At 33.7% G+C, this 26,575-nt stretch overlaps 1 protein-coding gene across 3 annotated transcripts in view; it reads right to left on the bottom strand.

Annotated features, from left to right (window-relative positions):
• Positions 1–26,569, bottom strand: part of LOC106115757 (protein tramtrack, beta isoform) — a 32,152-nt gene extending 5,583 nt beyond the window's left edge. Inside the window, exons 1-9 of one of the 3 annotated variants that reach the window (XM_013309263.1) lie at positions 26,368–26,569; positions 9,897–10,057; positions 7,125–7,316; positions 6,117–6,762; positions 5,758–5,811; positions 5,087–5,286; positions 4,686–4,772; positions 3,079–3,508; positions 1,482–2,989 (exon numbers count right to left, since the gene is read on the bottom strand). In XM_013309263.1, coding sequence (XP_013164717.1) covers positions 2,838–2,989; positions 3,079–3,508; positions 4,686–4,772; positions 5,087–5,286; positions 5,758–5,811; positions 6,117–6,762; positions 7,125–7,316; positions 9,897–10,037 — 1,902 coding nt within the window. In that variant the 5' untranslated portion in view covers positions 10,038–10,057; positions 26,368–26,569 and the 3' untranslated portion in view covers positions 1,482–2,837. Of the gene's footprint in view, positions 1–1,481; positions 2,990–3,078; positions 3,509–4,685; positions 4,773–5,086; positions 5,287–5,757; positions 5,812–6,116; positions 6,763–7,124; positions 7,317–9,896; positions 10,058–26,367 lie in introns of those variants that run through there. The other 2 variants (XM_013309261.1, XM_013309262.1) reach the window with 2 other exon arrangements.
• Positions 26,570–26,575: the final 6 nt, after the last annotated feature.

Below are 26,575 nucleotides of genomic sequence, written 5' to 3'. Positions count from 1 at the left end.
ACAATAGCCAAATCAAAGTACAGCTTCTATTTGTACTATTAAATAAATAATTTTAACATATAACACCGACATCCTTCACCCTTAATTTCCTAAAAATTTCAAATCACAATCTGAGATCGATAAATACTCGCCCAGATGTTGCGTAGGTACTTATTTAAAAAAATATATATCACAGATTTTTCTAAATTACCATAATACTTTTTACTGATTATTAAATTCAGAAATTATTTTCTATAATTATAAACATCTATTCAAAAACCCCATCACCAATATCAATTTAGCCGTAACTTCCGCGCTTACAAAATTTCGTCACTTATACGTTTTAAAATAATTTTAAAAACACTATCAAATAATCAAATGATATGTTGTCTCCTATAAATATTATGAAAACATCAATTATGTCTAAAGACTAGGAAGAACCGTTTAATACTTCACAGCTGAATGATATTGGATCTTTAAAATGTCTAAATATACTCTATAGACAAAGTTACCTTAGCAATTTATAAAAATTACCCCAACGCAATACAGCGCACAACATGGCAACCCCGCGTTACGGATTACTGAATTCTATTTTTTGCGCTGTCAAGCAGTGCTGCCAACATTACCAAGGTTAATATAGATGCTTGTAGCCACTCAAATAACTTTTTTAATAAAAAAATATAAAATAATAAAAATTTTGTAAATGTCAATGAAATAATCAGAAAAAGAATTACCAATTTTTGATATAATATCTTGCCTTAAAAGTCAAATTTGTGTTGGCAACACTTCTATCACACTCAAAAATGTCAGCCGAACGCGCCGCCATCTTGCCAATTCCACTATCGATGCCAAATCAAAGCTTCAGTAAGTAAATATTGGTTGTACGTCAAATGTAATACTGCTTATGGCCAGTGATACTTTTTAAAATCTCAAGACCATATACAGTACAGTTCAACTTAAATTTGTGTCTAGTAAATTAACATTCATACAATATCCCTGTATTTAACTCTGTCTTATTTATTGAACACAGTATTTGTGAAGTTTCAAATGCTTATCTGTATTTCTATATGTTAAGGCTAAACAATAATTTATATGTTAGGGTAAATTTCATAGCATACGAACAGATATATTCATCGCTTAATTTAATTATTGCTCATTTTAAAAGTACGAATTAATTTATCAGTGGTAGATCCCGCTTTAACATCTTCGCACGAATTGGCCCGGCTCGCCCGGTGAAATACCACGACCACAGAGGAGACAGGCGTGAAGTTAAAGCAATTCCGCGTACAGTCTGATGAGTGTGCGTCCCGAAGGCCTAATTTAGTTGTCTTTCCCTTCACACCCTCCTTCTTATAAGGAAAGAATGGGAAGTGAAAGTGACTTTCCGGATGAGATGATGCATGGAAAGGGAAGATATTTTCTTTCTGTGCATCCTCTCCCCAGTCGACTAAAGGTAGGCAACGCATATGCAATTACGTATGTCTATGGGCAACGGCCACTTCGCTATTTCAGCGATTTCAGGTGGCCGCTCGCTCGTTTGCCACCTTATAATATAAAAAGAAAAACGTAAATATTATTGGAAAGTGATGACAATGATGTATTGTAATTTTCAGTAAAGAATTTTTACAGAACCAAGACAAAGGACATTTACCATAACATATAAATGTATAAAAAAATGGATATTTTTACGATAACTATATGGATATGGATATATAGCATTTGAAACATTCTACAAAAATAACAAGTGAACCTGGTTACACAGTATCAAAATAGACAAGAAATTTTCAATTACTTGCATGCTGACACTATGCCTTTAAATTTCCTACTCAAAAATAAGTCATACTTATATAGGGTGTTGTAATAAAATGTAAAACATTTTGTAAAATCTTGTAATTGAATAGGAATAAAAGGCATAGAGAGTTAAGAGAACAGAAATGGTGCTTAAAGCTTTGATTCCCATGATCACACATCCCACAACCCTCCCCATTTATTCAATTACAGAGCTAACGAAGCGGTAATAATCTAATAAATTTCCTAAAAATCCGATAATATGTATCAAACTATATCGTATTTACATTTTATATGTCGTAATATTGCTTTTGTTACTTCAGGGGAGCGTGCGTCGATAAAATCGAAATACATAAAATTACTCAAAACCTCAAATCCCTAAATGTTAACGATTCACTAACTATATATTGAGTGCGATATTCGTATAGATTCTAACAATAATTAAAGCACTCACGATCAATCTTCAATTTCGTTTGTAAATCATTTCTGAAGGAAAGTACTAATAAATATGCAAGACTCTAAAGTTTAATGACGCTTCTAAACCAAGACAATATTTTACAATTTATTTTTTAATTTCGAAAGCCTATTTTAATTGCATACTAAAAATTAACAAAATTACAATTGCGATGCACACATGTTAGTCAATCTGTACGGTAAACGTAAACAAGCAAACTGCATTAAATCTCTTTTTAAAATAATTTTACTTCTCTACCTAACTTTGGCTATGCCATCTAAGGTACTCATTATTTGTTGAGTCAATGTATCATCTAATGCGTAAAGTAAGCACCTAATATTCAAAACTATAAATGAAACAAGCAAAGAAGAAAAAAAAACCAATAACGCTCTCCTTTAACTAAAACGAAGAATCAACAACTTTGTGTGTCAATTATCTATTAGTGAAATATCAAATATTATTCATATCATTCAGATCACAGTTGCGGCGTTTTAATCACATTCTTAACTAATTTACAACATATTGTCCATCATTTGTTCAATCGATTCTCACCATTGACTATTTCCGTAACAACTACAATCGGCGGACTCGCCTCCTGTGCCCTCCCCTCCGATACTCATTGATGGGGACTCTCCTCCTCCGTGTCCACTGGACTCGGTGAGAGGAACTTCCGAGCGTATTTTGGATAATGTGTCTTCTCGTGCGCCTTAAGAATCGTCGATCTCGAAAATGTCTTGCCGCATAAAACACAACGAAAAGGCCGTTCCCCTAAAATTACAAAATTAATAAATGTAAAATCTTCAAACTGAAATAATATTTCAGAAAATAGTACTGTTTAAATATTGAATGAGACTTACCTGTATGCACTCTACAGTGATCTTTCATGTGATGCCTTAATTTAAACGCTTTCCCGCAAAATTCACATTTAAACGGCCTGTCTCCCGTGTGCACCGGCAAATGCGCGATGAGGGAAGACACGTCAGGAAAACTCTTGCCGCAGAACTTGCAAAGCACCACATTGCCCGGCTCCACGGGGCCAATGTCGAGGTCGATGGGCGTCTCCTCCGCGGGCATAGTCAAGTACGTGGGCTCACTGAACTGCCCGATCATCGGTAAGCCCATAGGTCTGCCCAGTATCGCGTCTCGATACTTTAGCGACTCCAATGTATGCGTAGTCAATATGTGCCTGGCCAATTTGTTCTGGTGAGGGAACGCCGCGCCACAGTGTATGCAAGGATACCCTCTCTCCCCTTCATCGATTCGCCCCCTACCGGACCCTTCGTACTCCTGCAACCACAAAAAGAACATCAACTTCTTTTTCTCTGGTTCGATTCGTAAACGGACCAAAGGGTGTGCAATGTCTCTACCACTACTTTCTAAATTGAGATGCAGTCTCGTTATATTTTTAGGATTTTACTATCTAAATAAGAAGTTGACGCTCATTTTTGCCCAATATCTGTGCAGGAGTGACCCGGGATCCGGCTACGCGTAAAGCCTTGTTGTTTAGCAACGCGCGCGCGTACTGAATCACTGTACATACGTATGCACCAATGGCCAAATATCAAATAAAATAAAACTGCCCAAAATATATATCAAACAAAATGAATGGATATAAAAACGATGGCCAACAAAATGAAGGTCAACTTCTTGACAGCAAGGCATAGTACTCGATCGTCAAATCTAGCGCGGCACATCGAAAAGCATGCATTGTAACGCGGGCGAAGCACACGGAAAATAAATACACATCGACACCCACATCGTACTATTATTATAAAATATGTTCACTTGACAATTAATGTTTGATTAAATCCAGAAAGAAAACAATGGTAAATTGATGATTATTGGTAATAATCAATGGAATCTGCCAGTAACTGGCTGATAATTTATTTTGCAATCTCTCATTGAATTCTCAACAAGAGAAAAGTTAAAAAACAAAATAAGTTAGGCATAAATTACTATCGGATATTTTCATTTTTGTCTTCAATAGTGTTAGAATTTTTTTGAAAACACTTTATGATTAATTTGATTCTTAAATTAATGCGTTTTATTCAATAATATTACTTTTTTAATATTTGTTGAAATTTTGTAACATCATTTAATATGGCTCAAATTATTGTTTGTAATTCAAGACTTACAAAATGTCAATTTTATCAAATACTTTCCATACTGGGCTCAAAACAAATATTTCACAATAAACATGCAATGTGACCTAAATTTCCTAAACCATTTAAAGCCTAAATTTAACTAAAAATATACAGCATGCAAACTTACAAGATATACAGAAATACATAAGTAATCACAATAAAAATACATGTTACATAAGAATGTAGATTGAAGAAAAAAAAATATCACAAAACTTTTGATCTGAAGATCTAAATGTTTTTGTCTTTTTTATTGTGATTACTGTATACATAAATAAATATTTACAATACCACAACATCAATGCACATAAGCATTTACATACCGTTTCATGTGGCATCCGGTAATCCGTTGATGCTTCACCTAATTTGTCTTCATTACTCCGATCCCAATCTATTTCCTTTTTCAGCGACTGAAATTGATCAAAAAGAGATAATATAATACAACAGATTGAATTAAATTGTATAGCCACATTGAAATAATTGCAGGAAAAGATACACAATCATTACAGTAGTAAAAATTACCTACCCTCCATTTCTTTGTTTTATTAGCATATATCTTTGAAAATAAATTAAAATATTGTTTCATTTTTATTACAACCATTTGCATTGCATTACTAGTGAACATAGGATTGTATTGCCTGAATTAACTTGAATTGTTTGTTTTTTACAATTATATTCTTGGACCACTTAAAAGTAAGCATATATAAAGAATTTGAAGACTAACTAGTGGTACTTGTTGAACTGGCGGCAACCCTGATGGACCAGCAATAGGTTCATTTCTTGGACTTGGCAGCGATGCATGCGAGGGATGAGGAAGCCCAGGATGTGGCAAGGCGTTCAGAACACTCAGTCTTTGCTCTACTGGCGAATAGCGTGGCCCAAGCACGCTGCCGCTACTGTGACTGTTAATCGTCATATTAATACCTGGAAATACATAGAATAGAATATTACATACAAAACGTTATATAAATAACGTGATTTTTATATTCAAATATGTGCATTGATCCTTACATGGTGAATTTAAGTTATACCAATTTCTTTAATAAAACTTTTTAAAAGAAATGTGCAACGTAGGTCACTCATATCGTTTATCATTATTTTGCAATCGTACTTTGGTTTAGTCAAAATAAAATACATATTAAGAAACATTAAATTATTCCAAAAGGTAAACGAATATCTTGTACGAAATCAACAACTACGAACTGTCAAACTGTTATCTGTCACTGTCAGATTGTCACTGTCTCACTGCAGCGGACAGAAGTTAAAGTATCAGTGAGGTCAAGTTTTAAACTTTGTCCGGTTTTCCCCATGAAAGACTTTTTGTTTTTTATTTTAAACTTAATGCACAAACGACTATTCATTTATTTATTATACTTTTCCAGAAAAAATAATAACCTTGGTATGTAGAGGAAAAACCACGCCATAACTTTCTTATAATGGCAGCACCAACTTGAAAAAAAATATAAATTCAATACATGGCATTGACATTTTGACTGTCATCAAGTTGTCAAAGTATTTTATTGTAATCGGGTGTAATTGTTCTGTTCGCAATAATTTGGGGTGTTAGTTTGTTGAAAAATATTTAAAGCGTGAAGAAAATAGTACTAAAGTGCCCCATTATATTTTATATGACATTAGTTCGTTAGATGTTTTGACGTATAGCTGTGAAGTGTTGCAATATCGATGGCGATATCAGATTGTGGCGCCCTCGTGACAGATTTGTTATATTTTTGGTTTGGCTATAGTAAACATACCTATATTATCACCATTCGATCGGATGGATATTGTGTCATCTTCGGTAGAGGGTGGACGTATTGGCTCGTCCGGCGGTTCGTCTTTCGGTATTGACGGATGTATTGCTGTGGGCGCTTCGATTGATGTTTCTGACCTAAATCTACGAACCGATAGCAAAGGAGATATTCTAGGAGGTGACGTATCTGGACCTTCTCGCGGATCCCGCCCTTCCCGAAGATCCCTTGGATCACGTATATCCCTCAAATCACGTGGCTCACGGTTTTCTCGAGAATCCCGTATTTCCCTGGACTCTCGTAAGTCCCGACATTCTCTTGAATCTCTTAAATCTCGTAGATCACGTGGTTCTCTTAGCTCACGCTCACGTTCTCGTTGTTCTCTGTCTCTTTGTAAGTCCCGTCCCAGTCCTTCTCTACTGTCCCTCGTGTGAATCTCCCTCCCGTCACGGCTTTCTTTGCATTCTCTTTCACGCAATTCTTTGGCTTCCCGCCTCTCTTCTTTTTCTCGTATTTCTCTGTCCTCTAACCTTTCATGCGGTTCCGTACATTCTCGCATGTCTTGGGGTTGACTCTCCTCCATCGGTTCTTGCACGTTTCGCGTGTCGATGCCGGCTGCGCTTAAAGTGGTCATTTCAGCTAATCCTTTCACCTGAAATAAAAGATCAACCATGTATTAACTTCGAATATATAAAGTAGAACTAGTAAAATACGATTAAAACAGTAATAAGATAACTTATTTAAAAAAAAGCTTTTCGTATAGTAGGATTCAGCTAGAAAGAAAACGATAATGTATAAAATAAAAGGGCGCTGACTAATTATCCCCTAAGTAATGATAGGCTTAAGCTTCACAGTAGTGATTCATATGAGCCGCTGGCGACATAATAAAATATTGTCTTTAGTCTATTACCAATCACCTATCACCAATTGTTGATATCTACTTAACATAAGGCCATGTACTGCTCGTTTGCCGACTGATAAAAAAGTGATTGCTTAAACGTGGGCAATAATTACCTGAAGGCTTTCGGCAGTCTTAAGGAGAGCTGGCAGTTGACAGTACTGGACGTTGACCTCGCCCTTGTACATGAAGTCGACGAGCGTGCGTAGTTCCTCCAAGCCGACGTCCTTCAGGATCACGATAGGATGACGCGACGGATGGTCTACAAACAGCGATCGGAAGTACGATGAGCACGCAGACAGTACTACCTGAAATTATATTTAGTTAATCTTTAATTTTACACTACTAATTTCACTCAAGTTTATGTTAATCAATTAATTTAAACGCTACGCTGATTTAGCAAATGCTCTACGGCGAATTTCAGTTATTAATTTAGTTTAGACTGCGTGTCAGTATAACTATTCAATATTAGTGATAGTTTTCACTGCCGAAAAATACCAATTTTATGACTAAAGGAAAGGATTTTTTTTTGTATGAATATTACGGCAATAGTAGAAGTCGCAATGAAATGAAATGATGTGAATACACTTCACATATCTCTATATGAATATCTCTGCCTCAATCTTATGACACGAGAAGTTAACAACGATTTAGATTTTTTTTTAATTTCCATGCGAATTAAGTCGCAGGTAATGTATAGTAACGCAAAGAAACTTTCGACCAGTTTATAGGTTTGAGATTTAAACTCACCAACATGCATAGCTTTTGTCAGCTTCTTCGAAAAAAAAACAATTAATCGATGTATGTCGTCCGTATTGTTAAAGCATGCGGCCGTTGCTTTAGAAAATATCACAACCCTTTCTATAATGGCAAACCAGTGAAGCATAACTTTCTCAATTGAACATAACAACGTAAAATTGCAGCCTTTCAAATAGAAAAGAAATATCAATATAGAAATGAGTTAATACAAAAAATAATGATAACGTAACGAATCACGGTTTATAGACCTTTATAGACCTTTAAAAACTGTATTAAATAAGAAATCGTTTATAATCTAACGTCTAACGATATTCAATTTCCTACAAGCCATGATATTACTCGATGTTTTTTAAATTTTCTAGGTTACGATAATAATATCGTCCAATCGTGTGACTAATGTGCAACTATTGAATCGTTTTATTTTCTTGAAAATAAAATCTTAATAAATTTTGATAAAATGTTACGTAAATTCTGTAGACTTAGGATTTAAAAGTGACAATATAGACGTTCCAGGTGTTTGGTACAGATGCACTGTGAATCGTCATCTTCCTTGAGGAACTATAGTTTTGAAATTCGCAACTCGGTATACGCGAATTAGTGTAGGTAAGCCGACTCATTTTTATTGTCATCGCGCAGGTGGGTAGTTTAAAATCCCTCACTGCCGAGGTCGGGCGTGGGGCGGCAGGGTCTTGTGCGGGGAAGGCGGTCAGTCGGACCAAACGTAGTCGACGGAAAGAAATATCGGACATGTCGGCTCATATCGTACAGGGATAGTTTAAGAGTTTACGGTTCCGCGTTCAATTTGACAAAGACGCGTCTATAGCGCACTTAGTGCCTACTGGAAGCAATACATCGCTGGCGCTTAAAGACTTTTTGTGATTTATTTGACTGGACTGACATCGACAGAGTGACCAGGCACCTTCAGGCATAGAAGGGGGCAGCTATTTGGTGAGTGCCACAACATCTTTTTACAATACTACGCCATGTCTTGCAACACGTATAACCAACCACTGGGACCAAAAACAAATCTTACTTCGGTATCTACTAATATTACTAATGGGAAATTTACATAAATGGTTGTTTAGAAGGAACTATTTGTAGTACAACTTGATGGATCTTTTGTATTTGGCATATATGTAGAAGTTACTGTGGAAGAAACCATAGACTACTAATTATTATTTTTTAATTTCGCGCGGACGGAGTCGCGGGCAAAAGCTAGCAAGTAATATGAATAACAAAATAATCCAGACTCATACGGGTTAAGAGAGTTGGGGATTTATTTTTGGTAATTATCTGGATCCGCTTATAAATGAAACATTCAAAATATGACGAAACGTTCCATTGTTCTTTCAGTTGAGATCAGACTAATTGGATGGCATTGCTTGCTTTTCATCGTATGCCCCAATTCGACAAACAACCAACAATTAAGACCTACCTAGAAAGTTACTTTATCATTTTACTATTATTATTTATAAAGACGATTGATTTATTACTATGTAACTACGAACATTTTAAACGATAAAATAAACGATAAAAAATATTATTTATCTAATTACCACAACTGAGCTTCCCCAATATAATCCTTTTACTTATGTCTATTTTTTAATGATTTTTAGTTCTATTTTTACCAAATAGATAATGAATTCTTCAACTAATCAACTCTAGGACTTGGCTGTAGACAGATGTTAAAGTAACAGACCATTTACAGCTGTTTCAAATTACTAAAGGTGTTGCTCATAAATATTTATAGATAATTAAATATTAAAAAACATAAGAAAGAGGTAAAGATGTACACATTTATATAAGAATACGTAGCTACACAATTCTTTAAAGATTTAAAGTATTCGGTTTAGTGAAATGTTAAGCAATTACAATGCTTCTCAAACATTCTACCGTAGAGTTACAAGAAATCGCCAAATCTTTTCTAAAAAAAAATTGGCTACTAATTCATTAGCATACTCTGGCCGCACGCGACTGTCACTTTGTATAATAGAAACTTTAGAAACAACTGTCGCGCGACTAGCCGGGCTGGTGAAAAAGGGTCTTAAATATTGACAGATCGCCGTTCTTGTAATTGAAGCACCTATTAGGTTCGTTCAAGATAGAGTAATAAAAAAAAAATTTCGAACCTTATGAGCCCGTATGGAGGCACCTTCGGAACACGCGAGCGTGACGTCCACCAAGCTCTCGTCGTGCAGCAACTGGCTGAATACTCCCAGCAGGTTGCTCTGATGATTGTTCCACCTCAGGCAATAGTGCTCACTTCCCATGTCTGAGCTAGCTCCCGCCGCTGCACAGAACAACATACGAATTCATTATTTATTTATTTATTATTACTATAAACAATAACAACAACATATAATATAAACTATTGCCAAATTAAATAGTATCATTTAACTATGGGATCACATAACATTTATGTGTCCACGCATAATCATCTAAAACTAGAATTATTTAGACATACAGAAATGCAAAAAATTGACACTTTTTCGTTTATAACTTCCTTTAAATTTACTATTAATGAGCAATCATTTATATGCTCATTAATATTTAAACCATACTTGGCGAATTCGCGATTAGAATATTTAAAATATATTCAATAAAATAAAGTTACTCAATGCGATTTTACTTTGTGATTTATTTTAAATGTTGTATTATATATCCGTGGCCACTATAGTTATAAAAGTTAAAATAAATATTTCCCAGACAACAAATACTTTAACAAAATTATCATGCACATCGAACTCCGTTGCACTCCAGACTTTTTAATTAACTCAAATAGTTTAAAAGCAAACTATATGTTGATTTTAGTGAAGGACATAATATACTCACTATCAAAATTATTAGTACACTTTTAAAATTCCAATTTTTCCCAAAGTAACAACTGCCTTGATACTTTAAAAGCTAATGAAATATGCTATAAGTCGTGTATGTTTCAAAAATCTAACTTTTAAAGTTTAGGAGATATTGCCATTTTTAAAGTGTTCCGCTAAGATTTTACGAAGTATAGTGGAAAAATGCATTACAAGTAGCAGAATTAGTTTAAGATTATGTGTATAATAATATATTATTCGACAAATTTATGCTGAAAGAAAAAAAACCTGTCATGTAAATATAAATTCTTATTATAAATTCAGTAAGTTAAAAGTGAACATAACGTAGAAACGATTCGAATTCGACTCTAATATGTTCATTATTTATTTAGTTTCCTAACCTTGTCTAACATAGTTTTTATTTTACTTCAGAAATATTATTTTTAAAATTAGACATGCGAATGTTAAATGGATTTAGGGATGTTGCCAGGTAAGGATCAGTTAAACGGATCTGTATTAAATTTTAAACATACGCAATGTACTTAGTTTGTTAAGCTACATTCATCACGAAACACATACATTAACCATCCGATAGTTATAACATCGAAATAAAAATTCAGTTTTTTTTTTTTGCCGAAACAGATGTAGTCGGGGGCAACAGTTAACGTTTTAATAAAGTCATAAAACATACCTAGATAGTCTGCAATCTCAGAGGCAAAATTCTAAAATAAATACATGAATCATAAGATAGTGCAGTTGTTGTGGGCTCACGACTCCTACTCAGTTCTAATTCGCTTCACTTTATTTATGCAGTGTTCAGATTGCTTTACATATTTCCTTACGACCGTGATGTCTATACGTTTCAACATCCTAGGCTATTTCTGTTAACTTTAAATAGACATAAAAGCGCAAAAATATGTAAAACAGTCGACGAGATCGAATGTACGAAAAGATATGTACAGATTGGTGATATGTTTATGATTTTAATAAGCACTATTTGATTTAGATAAATAATCAAATCTAATTGTTAAACTTTTCCGCTTGGCCCTATGTTTAGTAGAAGCGTTTACTAATTGATAGTTGACATATCTATGTTCTTCGCTTACCTTTAAATATCTTACTTTTAAAATAAAATTACACATAAATAACAAATATGATCCGATTATTCGTCAGTTATGGATATATGTTTTTTTTGCCAGATCGCTGTATCTTCATGTGTGTGTAGGCAATAGGCATATCCTTGAGTGATACGTTAGCGTGTGTTATAAACATTATTTTTGTTACGTTTTTCATTACATTTTTTTCATAATATAGAACAAAAAAATTACATTCTGCCACATCTTATCAATACAACGCGTACTTACTTCCTGGTAATTGCTTACCTAACCACTTATAATATTGATTAGCGCCATTTGTCATATTTTTAACGCAAAAATCCAATACGAGCCGTTATAATTATTGCTTCTAGATTCGGCTAGCGGCTAGCCAATGGATCTTATCTATATATGCACATATGTAAAATAATACTGATGCATTGACCTTCAAACTTCGCCGTTTCATAGATAAGAGACTATAAAATATGTGAATGCTCAAAATGTGTGTGTAAATTAGGTTTTTTTACAAATAATGCATTAAGAAATGCATTTATGTATGCAACTATATTTTTTGCGCAGTAGTAATATTTATTTGAAAACGAAATATATAATTTGTTAAATGTCTAGCACAATTAATAACACATGGTAAGGAGTCACTGTCAATAAAGTCTGCATGGTCATATCTATCACTTTTTATTAGTTTGCGATATTATTTGTATTATCACAGTACATGGCTGAAAGGACTGTTTGCGTAATAAAAAAAGAATAATGCAAAACATGCTAGAGCATAGCGAACACAATATTTTGGGCACGTCACTGATTACATTTGCACTGAATTCATTGTGTACTTTAAAAAAATGTGAAGTGGGCATTTATGTGGAAAGAACACGGATGATCCCTACGGCAAGGAATGTTCCTAATAATTCAAAATTATATATGATTTAAACATTTATTTGGAAAAATGGCACGTTTGTTGGTCACCTCTGTGCTAGAAGTTAGCAAGAACAATGCCAAATGGAAATCTGTCACCTCTGCTTATTCACGTTAGTGAGAGAACATAGGTGAGAGTGTTTAAGCGGTACAAAGTATACGTAAAAAGTAAAAAATATTGTTTTATTACACTTCACTATATTATATTTAGCTTAACAAAGCGGCTAAGTCGATACCTAGATGTGTTTTATATTCTATGATTACTGTTTCGCGCCTCCATGCGAGAAGATAAATATAGTCGCGAGTATACTATTTAAATGTAGTGTGCGCACACGCACGCGTGCGGCCGCGACGCAGTCAAGATCAAGGGCGCGCGATTGCGCAAGAGTTGGCTGTCGCACCGCGCTGCAGCGGCTGTGATGTCATCGCGCCGTCTGCCTCCGCCCCCCACTCCCCCCATACACACACACTTCGACATACAACGCCCGTTTCAGAAAGGCCGCGAACGCGGAACGGTCTATTTTTAATTTTTGACCGCATGAATTTCTTGTGGCCTTAGCACATCGTCTAGGTCTAGGATATTAGCATAAAATTTAAATACAATTCATACAATTGTACTTTTTATACAACTCGTTGTCATATTTTCATCATATTTTAAATTTATTTAAAAAATCTTACATGGCTTTTTGTGTGCTAAATAAACACGGTATCTTATTTTGAAGAACGTTAGAACGATTCTCGGAAACGCCGTGATGGAAAAACTTTAATTTCGACTCCACTAAATCTTTTTTTAATAAAACAGCGCAGTCATAATGCCTGCGAACAACTTTGAATGTAACCTTGTCGTTGGGGATTCACCACTGCGGCGATCAATTCTGATCGTATCGATGCTTAGCCTAGTTCAAATCCGTGCCGTAGCTGCCATCAGATTAAAATGTTTTATCTTCATCCGTGCCTAATTAAAAAACGCATAAAAAACGCTCTTGCAAATATATTTTTTTTCCTAACGATAAGTACGCGTGAATACCGATTTCTTCTGTACAATGAGAATGACGCGATATTGCTCATTGTAACTACACACACTATTGACCTTCACAACTATAGTAAAGCATGCACTATGTATTAAGGGAGCGAACATAATAACCGGCGGATGCGGCGACATCCATCCTAGAAAATTTATTGCCAGGCAACATGAGTCTCAATTGCCATGAAAAACATTTTATAAAACGTGAAAGATTTTAGATTTGTTCAAGAAACGTAACACTAGTTTTTCAATTGAATTCTTACATTCATTCATGTTCACATAGACATGATATTGTTAACATAAAAAGGTAAAGAAAAAACATTTTTTGTACCAGAGTGAAATAAAAACCCATGTTAAAATAAAACCACAACTTGATACTCTGATTCATTGATATGGTTGAACATGATTACTATTGTTAGTTTGTCAATGCAAAGGCTATTCAAAAGTGGACGACTAATAACAAAAACTCTGATAACGATATTTCATTCATTTCGATTATAGTATTCATCTACTTGTAAAACTCCTGGCAACGTTAGTATGATGCGTTTCATTTGAAATAAAAAAACCCAGACTAAACTTCTTATCCTAAAATAAGATATACACGATAAGAAACGAGTATTTTTTAACATTTCTGGATGACCAAAATAAATTCGAATTTTTGTCATTCTCTTGCGACCAAATTAGTGCGGCACTAAATTGTAAAATGTAATGCTATTATAGTTTTACAAAAACCTGTATTCGTACGTTAAATAATTGACGAATGGTAATTTTTATCAACACACTTATCAAGGAAAGAAAAAAAATGTTTTAACAAGTAATATTTTTTTTCGCGTGTAGCCGTGTCTTTCTTAAAAAGAAATATTGTCGTACTTCAAATGAAAAACTAGCATGATAAAGTTCCTAGAATGTTATTGAATTGCAAAATTATGCTATAAAAGTTAAGCTTGTACATTCTGGCAGTCTGAAAATTAATAATTTTTTTTATGTGATAATAATAAGTGTATTAAAATACGCAATACTTAATAGAAATACTTTATTCTTCGTTACGTGATATTCATTAATTTGGGGTCATCTTAATTTAAATATTTTTATCAAGTTGGCATGACGGATTTAATAAAAGAGTATTTACACAAGTGTTTCAATCGCTCGCAAGGCAGTTGGACGACGATACAACTTCCCCATTAGTTTTGCAATGCTATATGGAATTGGTCTTATTCTACACGCGCTGATCTGCGCGCGCTGCGTGGGGATCAAGGTCGTGCGGAATAACGCACACATTACATACGCTGGCGATATCTTTGAACAGTTGCCTGCCGATTGGCGTGCTACGTAACGACGGCTGGACATCCGGTCGCGCCCAAAATGTACATGGGAATCATAGCTCGCTAAATAGGGTTCGAGATGCGTTTGCGTCGAGACCGATTTGATTCCGTTTGAGCCGATTTATAAATATAGCTATCACGTGTAACCATTAGAGTATGTATAGGATATTATAGATGACAAATAGCGAAATAAGCAAACACCGTATTTGACGGCTAGCGCTAAAAACTATGTTTTTTCCCTTTCCTATTTCTCGTAAAGATTAACTTTCAAGATTTACGTTTATTTATCAAAATCTATAACAGAGGACTCGCAAAAATTCTAGCTCTAGAATAAAGGCGAGTCTGCCTTTACCTCAATAAGAGACATTGCACGACATGCAAGACAATATTGCGTACGATCTTCTTGGGTGTTAATGAAACTTGTTTCCCAGTAATTCACTGTACCCTTATAATGATCATGTTTATTAAAGCAATTTCCTCTTGTATTTGATAATAATTATAGATTAGACAGTAACGCTTGTAGGGTCGCCATGAAGTGAACCTTATGATAAAACATAAAATCACTACATGGACATAACCTTCGCACAGGACAAGCTCTGCTTTGGTTCTAGAATTTCTGTTATATTTATCTTGTTCTTGTTTGATAAAGAAATCATAGTTATGAATTTGAATAAATTCTCCCTAATTTCAGGTGATAAGTATTTTACCAAAAGTGACAGAGAGCTTTGATATGAACATAATCGACTTATTCCAGCTCTAGTAAGTTATTATTTGATTTTAAATTTCTATTCAACTTTTTATGCCTAATTTTCTCTAGAATGTATAACACAATTTGTATGAACACTAATGAATTGCCCAACAGACCGTGTAGCTGATAAATCTGAAGTGAATTATGTATCATTGAATTAATGTTAATTTAGAAGTCTAAAATAGTATTTTCTTCATTCACATAATGAATATTTCAAGCCTCTTGCTAGACTTAAGAAGGTCTTAAAACCAGCTAATGCCTTTCCCCCCCCTCGCTACTATGGATGTATTCATCTGATTTCGAAATTTTTTTAAAAGAAAAATTATGTCTACAGAATATTTTATCAAACGAAGCAATATAGGTACCACGTAGGCGACTCTTCTGCGAATTGTTAGGCATTAATTTTTCTTACAGTATTTTCCTATTCTGCGCAACTTATGACGCGTTAAGTTTTATTATTAATATGCAGTAATTATAATGCATAATGCTGCTCAGCCGTACTGCGATTACGTGGTAACAAACATTCATGCAAACTTTCTCATTTATAATAGTATTTTGACGTGATGAAACTTTAACTGGATAAAGTAATACATAATTTATGTGATCATAGGACGACCCATGCGGCGAATGGGCCCCATCCCTATTGTAATGCGACTCTAGCGGTAATGTGGCCCCGCCCATATATTAATTTCACCCGGATTATTAGCTGATAGGCGTCAAAAGGGAGTATAGATTGAATAATTTTTTTCAACGAATTTGTATTCTAAAAAACCTTTTTGCTTTAAAATATGTCTTATAAGCACTTAAAAATCAGTTAAATATTGTTAAGAAAGTCGAATATTAACGAATAAATAACAACTGAAGTAATTACAAAATTTTGCAGATATAAAAATATATGCATATAAAATATAATAATGAAGTTTAATTTGGACAAATAATTAATTGATTTAAGATTTAAGTAAAATTCAATTTTACAACCGCAAAATCGCAAAATAGATGCCGTATCAATAGTTGGTTCGATTATTTTTAAGTATGACGTATGATAAAATATGCATCCAAAACGTTTGCTTTTTACTATTAAAATTAAGACGAACCTTAAAATCATATGAAATACTTTCTTATTATGTTACGTTAGTTGTTTGTTTCTTTATAAACTGCCGATGGACTATTTAAATGAAATTTTTTCATAACATTATATGGCTATTTGAAACCACGCTTAGAAATAGGAATTTACTTTTTTGTGGTTTTTGTTTTTTTTGGCCAGTTTCATTCATTGTCAAAATTTTTATAATAATGATTTTTCTAATAAATAAACTTAATTTTAAATTTTTATAACATCTAACTTCCGTTAATGCTACAACGCATTGTATGTACAAATATGTCTGCAATTTTAAATTAATAGCAACTTTATTCCAAAGCGATACAAGCGAAACGGAGGTCATCTCGAGGCTATTGTCTAATATTTTTACGAAAATATACGATTCTAGCACAATACTTCTAGACATCCTATTATAATAATTGTCTAGATATTTGTATATTTCGCAATTGAAAATATTTTATTACTAACGTCTTATCTATGGTGTAACAATGTGCCTAATTTTATTACGATAAAGAGAAACACTGCGGCGCGACTTGCACATATGTATGTGTGGGGAAATTCAAAGATGTATTTATTTAACTAATCTTTAGTGTGTTGATTAAGACACAGTGACCCAGTAAAAGAAGATAGTCGGTTCAAATTCCTTGGTAAGGATATAGTTAAATATGCCTAATGCAAAACAACTTGAAATTTTTACACACTGTTGAGGACGGTCCCGAGAAAGTTTCGTATTGAATATACCGCTCAAAATAAATCCTTTCACAATACGAGAAAGTTGCACCAAAACCTTTGTCGAATAAAAATATATCTAAACTGCTTGAACTAACTAGACTACTAGGTTATCTATGAACTAAAGTCGATAAGTTCCCCTTGTTTAATTGGTTAGTTTTACTAAGTGTTGTTGCTAACTGAATGCTGATTCAACTCTAATCTTGTAAGATTATTTGAATTTTTTGTAAGTACGAATCAAACAGGTTTGTCTAAATCACCAATAAAGAACATATTTACTTTATTTTTTAAAGAGTTATTTTAGTTATCATTTCTAAGACCTGTAGCACATAGTCGAGGAAGCGAACCGGAATCTGGCTGGAGTATAGCGCTTGTACACCACACGCAATACGAAAGGGAACGCAGAGTTGGCCCCGTATTTTTTTTTTAGATTATACCTAGCAAGCGGTCACCTGGATTCGCAGAAATCACGAAGCGACCGCTGACCATAGACATGTCAATGGAATGGAAGACGCACAGAATGAGGATATTTCCTACTACGCCAAATCCACTTTTCCTTCTCATAAATTCTTTATCAGAAACGGATGGGAAAGAAACATGGACTAAAATTAGGCCTACGGCACGCGCACTCTTCAGATGAAATGCGGTATTGGTTCCACTTCACGCCTATATTCTGCGTGGTCGTTATATTTCACCGATCAAGCCGGGGGACCATTCATGCAACCAATAGATGTTAATATTGCTGGCACCGTTACTGTTAACTTGTTGATTATTACTCCCATGGTGAGCCTTTCTGCTAAACGCCTTAAATGTTAATATCAAATGCTTCGCTTTGCTTATGGCTTGCGTTCGCTGCGTGCTACAAGCCTTAGTAAATCATGAATCACTATTGCGGATATAACTTCGTCTATCACTCACTGTTGTATTTAGCATACGGGGAAGCCCAAAGATTTAATCTCCTCTTTATCAAAAATCAATTTTAAGTAAAAAATTATCATTCCCTCGCTTTACTTATTGACATAAGATGCAAAAAAGACTGACTAGTTTCGTCAAATAATGTAAATGAAGATAAATAAGAAATAAAAAGTAAAATCCTGCCCTCGTACCATATCCCCATAGATATATTCCTCTTGTACTGCTTATTGAGGTACAGCAGTTCGAATGCATCAAGGGGAAACATAAGCACTAGCGGGCCTCACTTATACCGGCGACAGATAGCGCGGGCGGAGCATATGTCTTGCGCCTACGCTGAATTTTTGCGTCGAAACAACGCCTATCATCGTTCAACATCGATGCAATAAATTCAGTATTATTGTTCGGAAAACCATGTCACTGTATCGACGGTGACAACTAAAAGAAGCATTCGATTTATGTTATTTATCGATAGTCAATTCACAGTAAAATATAATTTCTACAAACTGTATGCTATTTTGCCAATGCTTTTTATATCAAAAACTTGACAAACTTTTGTATTGCACATTGTTTAGAGTTAGGCAAGGATATGAGATATCTAGATTGTTATTTGGGAACTGCATAGTTTATTGGATCCCCTGCATCAGGACATCAAACACCAATTATAGTTATAGTTAAAATATCTCCAAGTCAGTGAATCCTGGCTTGAACCTATTGGGTCCACGAAAGACTTTTGGGGATGTAGGATGGCAGAAAATAAAGTGTAGGGAAAGTTGTCTTCCTTATTAGACAAACAAAAGGTACGGTACACCTTTGTGTAAATTAACAATACACTTAAATGTATTTAAAGTAATGCGTAAAACCACATTGCAAATTTCTTAAAATCTTATAAACAAAAAATAATTTTTTTTACGAACCAGGATATGTCTGTCTGTGTACAAATAATAAAACTATGAATATATTATAATTTATAACATAAAAAAAATAATTTAATCGCTATGCCTCGTCTGTCTGGATGTGAATGTTAAGGTTTAGTTTATTTTTAATTATTTTTGGCCATACGCATCAAACCAGTTTACTTGTTTAGTGCTTTGAGCCGCGGAATCTTCGAGTCTACGTTTTAATAGTTGGCTAAGTCGCAATAAAAATAGCAATTGACTATTCTTTGACTGATAATTTATTAATCATAATTTGTATAATATTTTTACTCGGTACATAATTGTTATCACCTGCTACGTTATATCTACTAAATATTTTGATGACATAATAACTTTTTTTACAAATATATGTGTGAGTTTGTGTCACTCGTCTCTAAATCTATATACTACTAGCTGTTGCTCGCAACTCCGTCCGCGCGGAATTAAAAAAATCTTAATTAGTAGCGTATGTTTACTTCCAGACTGTGTTCTACGCTGACTATGTTCTGTGTTGCGCGGGATTATATCCAACTTAATTATTAGCCTATGTGTCCTTCTAGGTTATTTCAGAGAGATCCATGCAGCTGTTCTGGAGATATCTTCTAACAAACATTCATCCACTCATCTAAACATTCGCATTTATAATATTAGTAAGATTTGGATACAAATGAATACCAATGTTAGTGCCTTAATGTTTACCGAAGCGTTGTCCATTTTAAAAATTACCGAGTACCACAACTCATGGGGATTTCCAAAAGACTTAGACACAAAAACTTACAATTGGAATGGAGGTCGTTGTGCCTAATAGTTCGTTTCATAGTAAACGGTCACTTGCCGCAAGTACTTCACTCGAGTTGGAAATCACTTTTTTAAATACCATTTCGACTAATGATGATTACACTCGCCGAAAATTTTACAACTTAAGTAAAATTCATTTCATATTTTTTTATAATAATAAATAAATTAAATATATGTAAAACAAATGATCAATATGTGTACACATTTGATTAATTCTAAATAATATATATGATTGGACATATAGTCATATAAATAATTATGAAAAAGCGATGATACGCAATACATCAAATGAAACTTTTATGAAATTAATTTTATAACCTTTTTATGTTGAGGTAGGTACTTCACTGTTATTAAACAATTGAATTATATTTAATTTAATTATGCTACTTTATAATATTTTTTTTTGCATTTTTATCTTGTTAATTACAACTTTTAATTTCCATATTTCAACACGAATGTATAATTTTAAGAATATCATTATAGTGTCATCATACGTCATGATAAACAGCTTTGAAAAAGGGAAAAGCTTTAAGAGACATCAACGCGCGCTGATATTGTAACACTGACGTAATATAATCTTAATTATTAAATATTTTTGTGATCTTATAGAGGTAGAAATATTAACAATAATATAAATTATAATCTTTAAAAAATTATAAAATATATCGTTACCTTAATATGACCCTGTGGTCACGGTGAGACCAGAGCGAAACTGTTTCAAAACTCAAGCAAACCAATTTCTAAGATACTCGGAAGTAACTGTATCATCATTCGTTTTTTCGGCGTCTACCGATTTCTGTTCATAGGACTTCCAAGAAGTGCTCTAACTTTTTCTACATTTAGTTACAGTCATTTATTTTTTAATGAATCATAAAAATTGGCAACATTATCGGTTAGTATTTATGTGACATATTTTGATTGGCCTTTGGTGTGTTTGAATTTCTATTAAACACAGACACCAGCAAGTAACTGTAACATCATTGGCTTTTTTATAACTATCTGACGATTTCTATTCACAGGACTTCCAAGAACTATTCCAACTTTTTTCGGCATTTAGTTACAGTTTTATTTTTAACTAGCAGTTGACCACGACTTTGCGCGGAATTAAAAAAATCTACTAATAAATATAGCCTATACCATTAAGAATTTTTCCAATCGGCTCAGTAGTTTCGAAGCCTATTCAATGAAAACAATCAAAACTTTTCTCTTTACAATATTAGTATAGATGAATGATGAAAAAAAAACATGACAACACAATCAGGTTGTATAGAAGTGACATATTTTTTACCGATATTTAGAAATTTGATTGTCTATTTGATGCAACATTCACTGATCATGCAATCGATTAATGTCGTAAATCGATTGTGAGACTTTTATTGGGTACGTTTCTAAAGGACCGCAAACGGAACGTTTAAATTGGTTTATCACATTTTTATCGATGCGCTAATTAAGTATCTAGGCATTATGCATACGCTCAAGGGTAAAGTCTGCGTCCGGGCACATGCCCGTGCGACTATTGCCGCGGTGCGATGTGTGCGTTAGCTCACACGGCCGTTACATAACCTAGGCGCCTATTGTGAGCTAGGTGCATATGTGTTTGTGTGCTACGGATGAGTGCGTGCCCGTCGCCGACGGCTGACTTTTTCGATTGCAGATACGTAGTTGCTATGCCCGAAATATGTAGGCGGATGAAATTCGCGTCAACGTTACGCATTCTACGGCACGCTCCTTTACGAACTGTGCGCCTAGCCTAGTATATGAATATTTGCGACAATAGTCTTCGTAGCGTCATCGTCAATTATGCCACTATTTGTATAAGATTTTTTGGTATAAGTAATAATATATGCTATATAATTTTAATAAAAAATTGTCGATGACGATACGACGACGATTGTCACAATTACCGTGCTAGGCCCACTGTGTCTATACCACTATGTATACCACTGCCGGAATGTGGACAATGACAAATTTTTTTAAAACACAATTAAACTCTTGAAAATAAGGTGTAATATATGTGATATTACACTTCATATTCAAGAGTTTTATGATTTCATTTATTATGAAATTATATTATTTATATAAAGAGAAAGTAACTAGTTTTATAGCATTATATGCTACTTTATTTTAAAAATATAAAGCAATGTTTAGCTTGCATGAATTTGATTTGATTGTCGTCATATTAAATTCTTATTTGAAATTGAAATATTTTTCGATGACATTCAATTTTAATGAATTAAACTTAATTTGTTTAACATTAAATTTTATTTTAATTTCAAACGATATAAATCACTTTTGAAAAAAAGAAACTTGTGACGGCAAATTTTAAATGCTTTATTTTATATAATCGTGATAAATTACTTGTATAAAAATGTGATGTATTGGAATTATGTAGTTCACTATGGATGGTAACAAGTAACCCTTGAAAAACTATCTGTCCGTGTGTATATAACTATTTGAAAGGGTGTTTCTGTTAGCGCGCTGCGGTCTGTTCACAACATATTTGTTTTCGTTAAGCTTTCCTGTCTCACGGCTCTATTATTGTATGCCGCTATCCAGCCTAGTAAATTAAAAATAGCTATTCAATATAGGATATAAATTCAAATTGTTTTATAGTTATTTAATATTTTTTTATCCGTCTTAAATGTTCTTTAATGAGTTTAAATTAGTTCAGGAGTTATACCGTTTGCCACAAAAAGGTGTCCGGTTCTTTGTTTAACAGAAAAAATTATGTTAATACTCATAAGTAATTTTATACTACCATCTAGTGCCATGTTTTCTATGATTACGTGTTAATTAACAATTATTTTGTTTTTTTTTAGCTATATTTATATTATAAAGAGTTATATTTTCTTTATTTTGCATGTGTTTTTAATGCTGCATTATTCCGAAATTAGATTATAAATATTTTTGTTATATTAGATCAATCGAAAATAAGTAAAAAGACAATTCAATTTACTGCCGCGAAATTTCAGCACACGCATTTATTTAAGCGACTCGTGAATTATGCGAAAACCTTATCTATAATACACTCAAACGCTATCAGATAGGCTGTGTAATGCAACTGATAACCTTGAGTATGTAAGGGACATCGTATTATCAGCGGCGGAATATTATATCAATTTAGAAAAAAAACTTTTAAAAATAAAATTCAAATTATTTCATATTTTTTTTATGTCTCGAATAAATTACGTGTCGAGAAACTGGCAAGTACTAACACTGATAAGATGTACATATTCGCGAATCATTGAGGTAACATGTGATAACTGCCGTACTTTTGCTGTGCGGTTGATTACGATGTGAGGTAGGTCAGCGTTAAATAACAAAAATAACTGTTATCATTTGAATTCTTTCGAGACGCGAGAGGTGAATATTTTTAAAGAATTTATTTGTTTTGTCGCTGCGCTAAATTTACGACATCACTATTAGCACGTCTCAGTATAATACGCATGTATGCTTTTTACGAGAGGTGAAATATATTTAAATTACTTTAATTTCAAACTCAATACAATCGTTAATCTTTCAGTCATGTGACTTGCCTTGATTTTTTTATTGTAGGTTATACATTGCATCCAAAAAAATGTTTTCCGTCTAATTACTACGACGTAGTATTCGCCAAAAGACTGAATTTAGCGCCAAAACTAGTTTATATTTGATATCCCACATGTGACATTTAATGACCTATTTTGAAATTAAGCCGGAAGTCTCTTTTTGGTATTTAATTAGAAATACCTAATTTCTCTCTATCTCTATCTCCAATCTCTTATTAGTTATATAAAGTTGCACTCTTCAAGTTTTAAAATTATTCTCAATAGAATATTCAACTCTGCGCAACTCGATGACTGATCTGAAAAGTAAATCAATGTTTATAAAGTACGGTTAAATGGGCAAGCAATAAATGGTACGGTTAATATGGGCAGCGATCGCTTCGCTATTTAGGCAAATTTATAAAAGAAATTTCATAATAAATCTACACTTTAAGACTCCCTTAGTAACTACTAAAGGCGTGCTAAAGTTATAGTTAAATAACTATTTATATGTTATTCGATTTTATTTACTTATCTGTTTTGACTATCAGTAGGTACTTACTAGCCAAGAAGTATTATTTGGCATGTTCTACACACGTGAAAACATCGTGAGTAATTGCCAAAACAATTTATATTATCCCTCTTGTTTTCTATATGAAAAACAAAGATAACAATATGTTTTTGGACAAGCACTTTGACAGAGGATAATCACAATTACCTACTGCAATTAAAAATATAGTTACCGATTAATACGCAATCGATCGTTTAGAAATTTAGATCGTTTAGAAAGGAACTGTTGACTGTCTTCGGACACAGTTGTTACTTTGACGTTTACATTTTTTATTTCTCTTTTTAAATTAACTAAAATATTTGCTAGGATCATGTTTATCTTTTAAATATTTAATAAAACTCAAAAATATGCAGTAGTATATTTTAAGAATTTTGCTTCTATATTAAATTAATGTCCGTCTATATAATTTATGTGTTATTTATTTTTATTCTAAAAAATATCATAGCAATATTGTTTGAAAGCTTTTTCTTGACTTTACAAAGAAAACATTTTTATTGAAATGTAATCAAAAATGTTGGTAACATTGATAACATGTTGGTATATTGGTAAAGCAAAATTTTAAGTAAATTTACTAAAGTAGTCCGTAATGTTTTTTTTTGTAAAGTCTAGGATACGATTCGCCATCCTTATTTAAAGATACTACATAGAATATGAAAGTAATTGAAACTCGGTCTAACTTCTTAAGTCTAAGTAAATATTTAAAGTAAGTTAGTGTAAAAACTTGAAGCTACGACGGTTCGTGTTTCACACGTTCAGGATTCCTTTCTGCGGCCAGTTCATAGTTCGAGGTAGACATTTTGATTAGAAAAAAATAAATAAAACCGAACTGGACAAACGCAGGGAGACTTGGCTTTTGTTTGGCTCACGCCCAGCTTTTTATCCGTGGTCTAGTTAAAGCTGTATGAAATATTTTACTGCTGCTTAATATTTAAGGAATTCTTAATTACTTATAACTTCTAATTAATTATAAATTTGCTTATAAGCCAAAGTAATTATAAGTAAAATAATGCCGCCGGCAATCATTTTTTTTGGAGAATCGTAAAAACATATTAAATAACATTTTAAGCCATTAATCAATGTTATTAATTTATTTGCACGAACTTTAAATCATTGGAATTATAATATGAACAAACACGAAAAACCGGAACATAAAAAACAACTGCCAACTAACCTAACCTAACGAATATTATCTTCTAATAGGTTTTCAGGGTCGTTGCCAAATGTAACTCACATGTTCCATCAAAATTTAATGTCTACAAATTATAACATTTTATCTACTAACTAAAAGTTTACAAGTTTTTATTTTACTTACCCTTTAATAAAAATGGGTTAGTTTATTTAAAATGATAAAATTAGCTTTAAGAAAACATCTACGAAAGTTTAAGTCAGCTTTGCAAACTTCCGAACCTCGAATACCGAACTTTTTGTTTAAAGCACGTGGACGGGCTTTACGTCGGAAATCTTCCACAACATGTTCTTGAGTAGATATATATATATATAACAGAAAAATTAGGCATGAGAAATATAATCACATCTTTATTTGGTACAAAATTTTCCATTGACGTAAGTTATATATTGTCTGAACCGAACGTAAATTGAGTGTGAACATAGCCTGTTTAGTTTTCATACATGATCTTGATTTTTTATCATATACTTTTTATCATTTTTACGACGATAAAGTTCAGTATTATACATGCAATAAGTTACAATTTAATTGTATGTAGACAAAGTGCACGCAGCACGTAAGTGAACAGACAAGGCGCGAAAAATAAATTAACGCCTTCTACGACAGCAGTATTGACATAAAACCAAACGGCCGCCTCCGTTCCGATCCAGAAAGTGCTACAGCAGTTCTTAATGTTTTTATACGCCTAATCGTTGAGAAAACTGGGTATTTGATTTTTTTGCAAACTTTGTATCTTTTGAAATATATTTTGCGATATGACATCTTCATTTAAAGCAATTTATGTATTTTTTATTGAGTCATAAATAATTTCCGCGTAGTGCGGACGTACCTAGTGAGCGGCGAGCGGAAGGGTGCGCGTACGGCGGGGGTGCCGGCGCCGCGGCTCGGACGACAGCCGGCGCACAAACACTCACACTTAAATATTCATCTAACCTTGATGCGAATCGGCGCACTCCGGGTTCCATCCGACGACGGTCGTCAGTACAGAGGGGTCGAAGGGCTCGCTCGAGGAGTGGATGCTGGCGGCAGAGCTGGCACTGGGTTTGGCGGCGCGGGCGTCGTGTCGAGGCAGCGCATGGGCGCGCCGCCACCAGGCACCGGCGGACCGGCGGTGGCGTGTGGTCGCGGGGCTGCGGGCTGC

Source organism: Papilio xuthus, unplaced genomic scaffold, assembly GCF_000836235.2.
Source record: "Papilio xuthus unplaced genomic scaffold, Pxut_1.1 DF827777.1, whole genome shotgun sequence".
NCBI lineage: Eukaryota > Metazoa > Arthropoda > Insecta > Lepidoptera > Papilionidae > Papilio > Papilio xuthus.
Note: the sequence above shows the minus strand (reverse complement) of the source record. Positions and strands in the feature narration are given on the sequence as shown.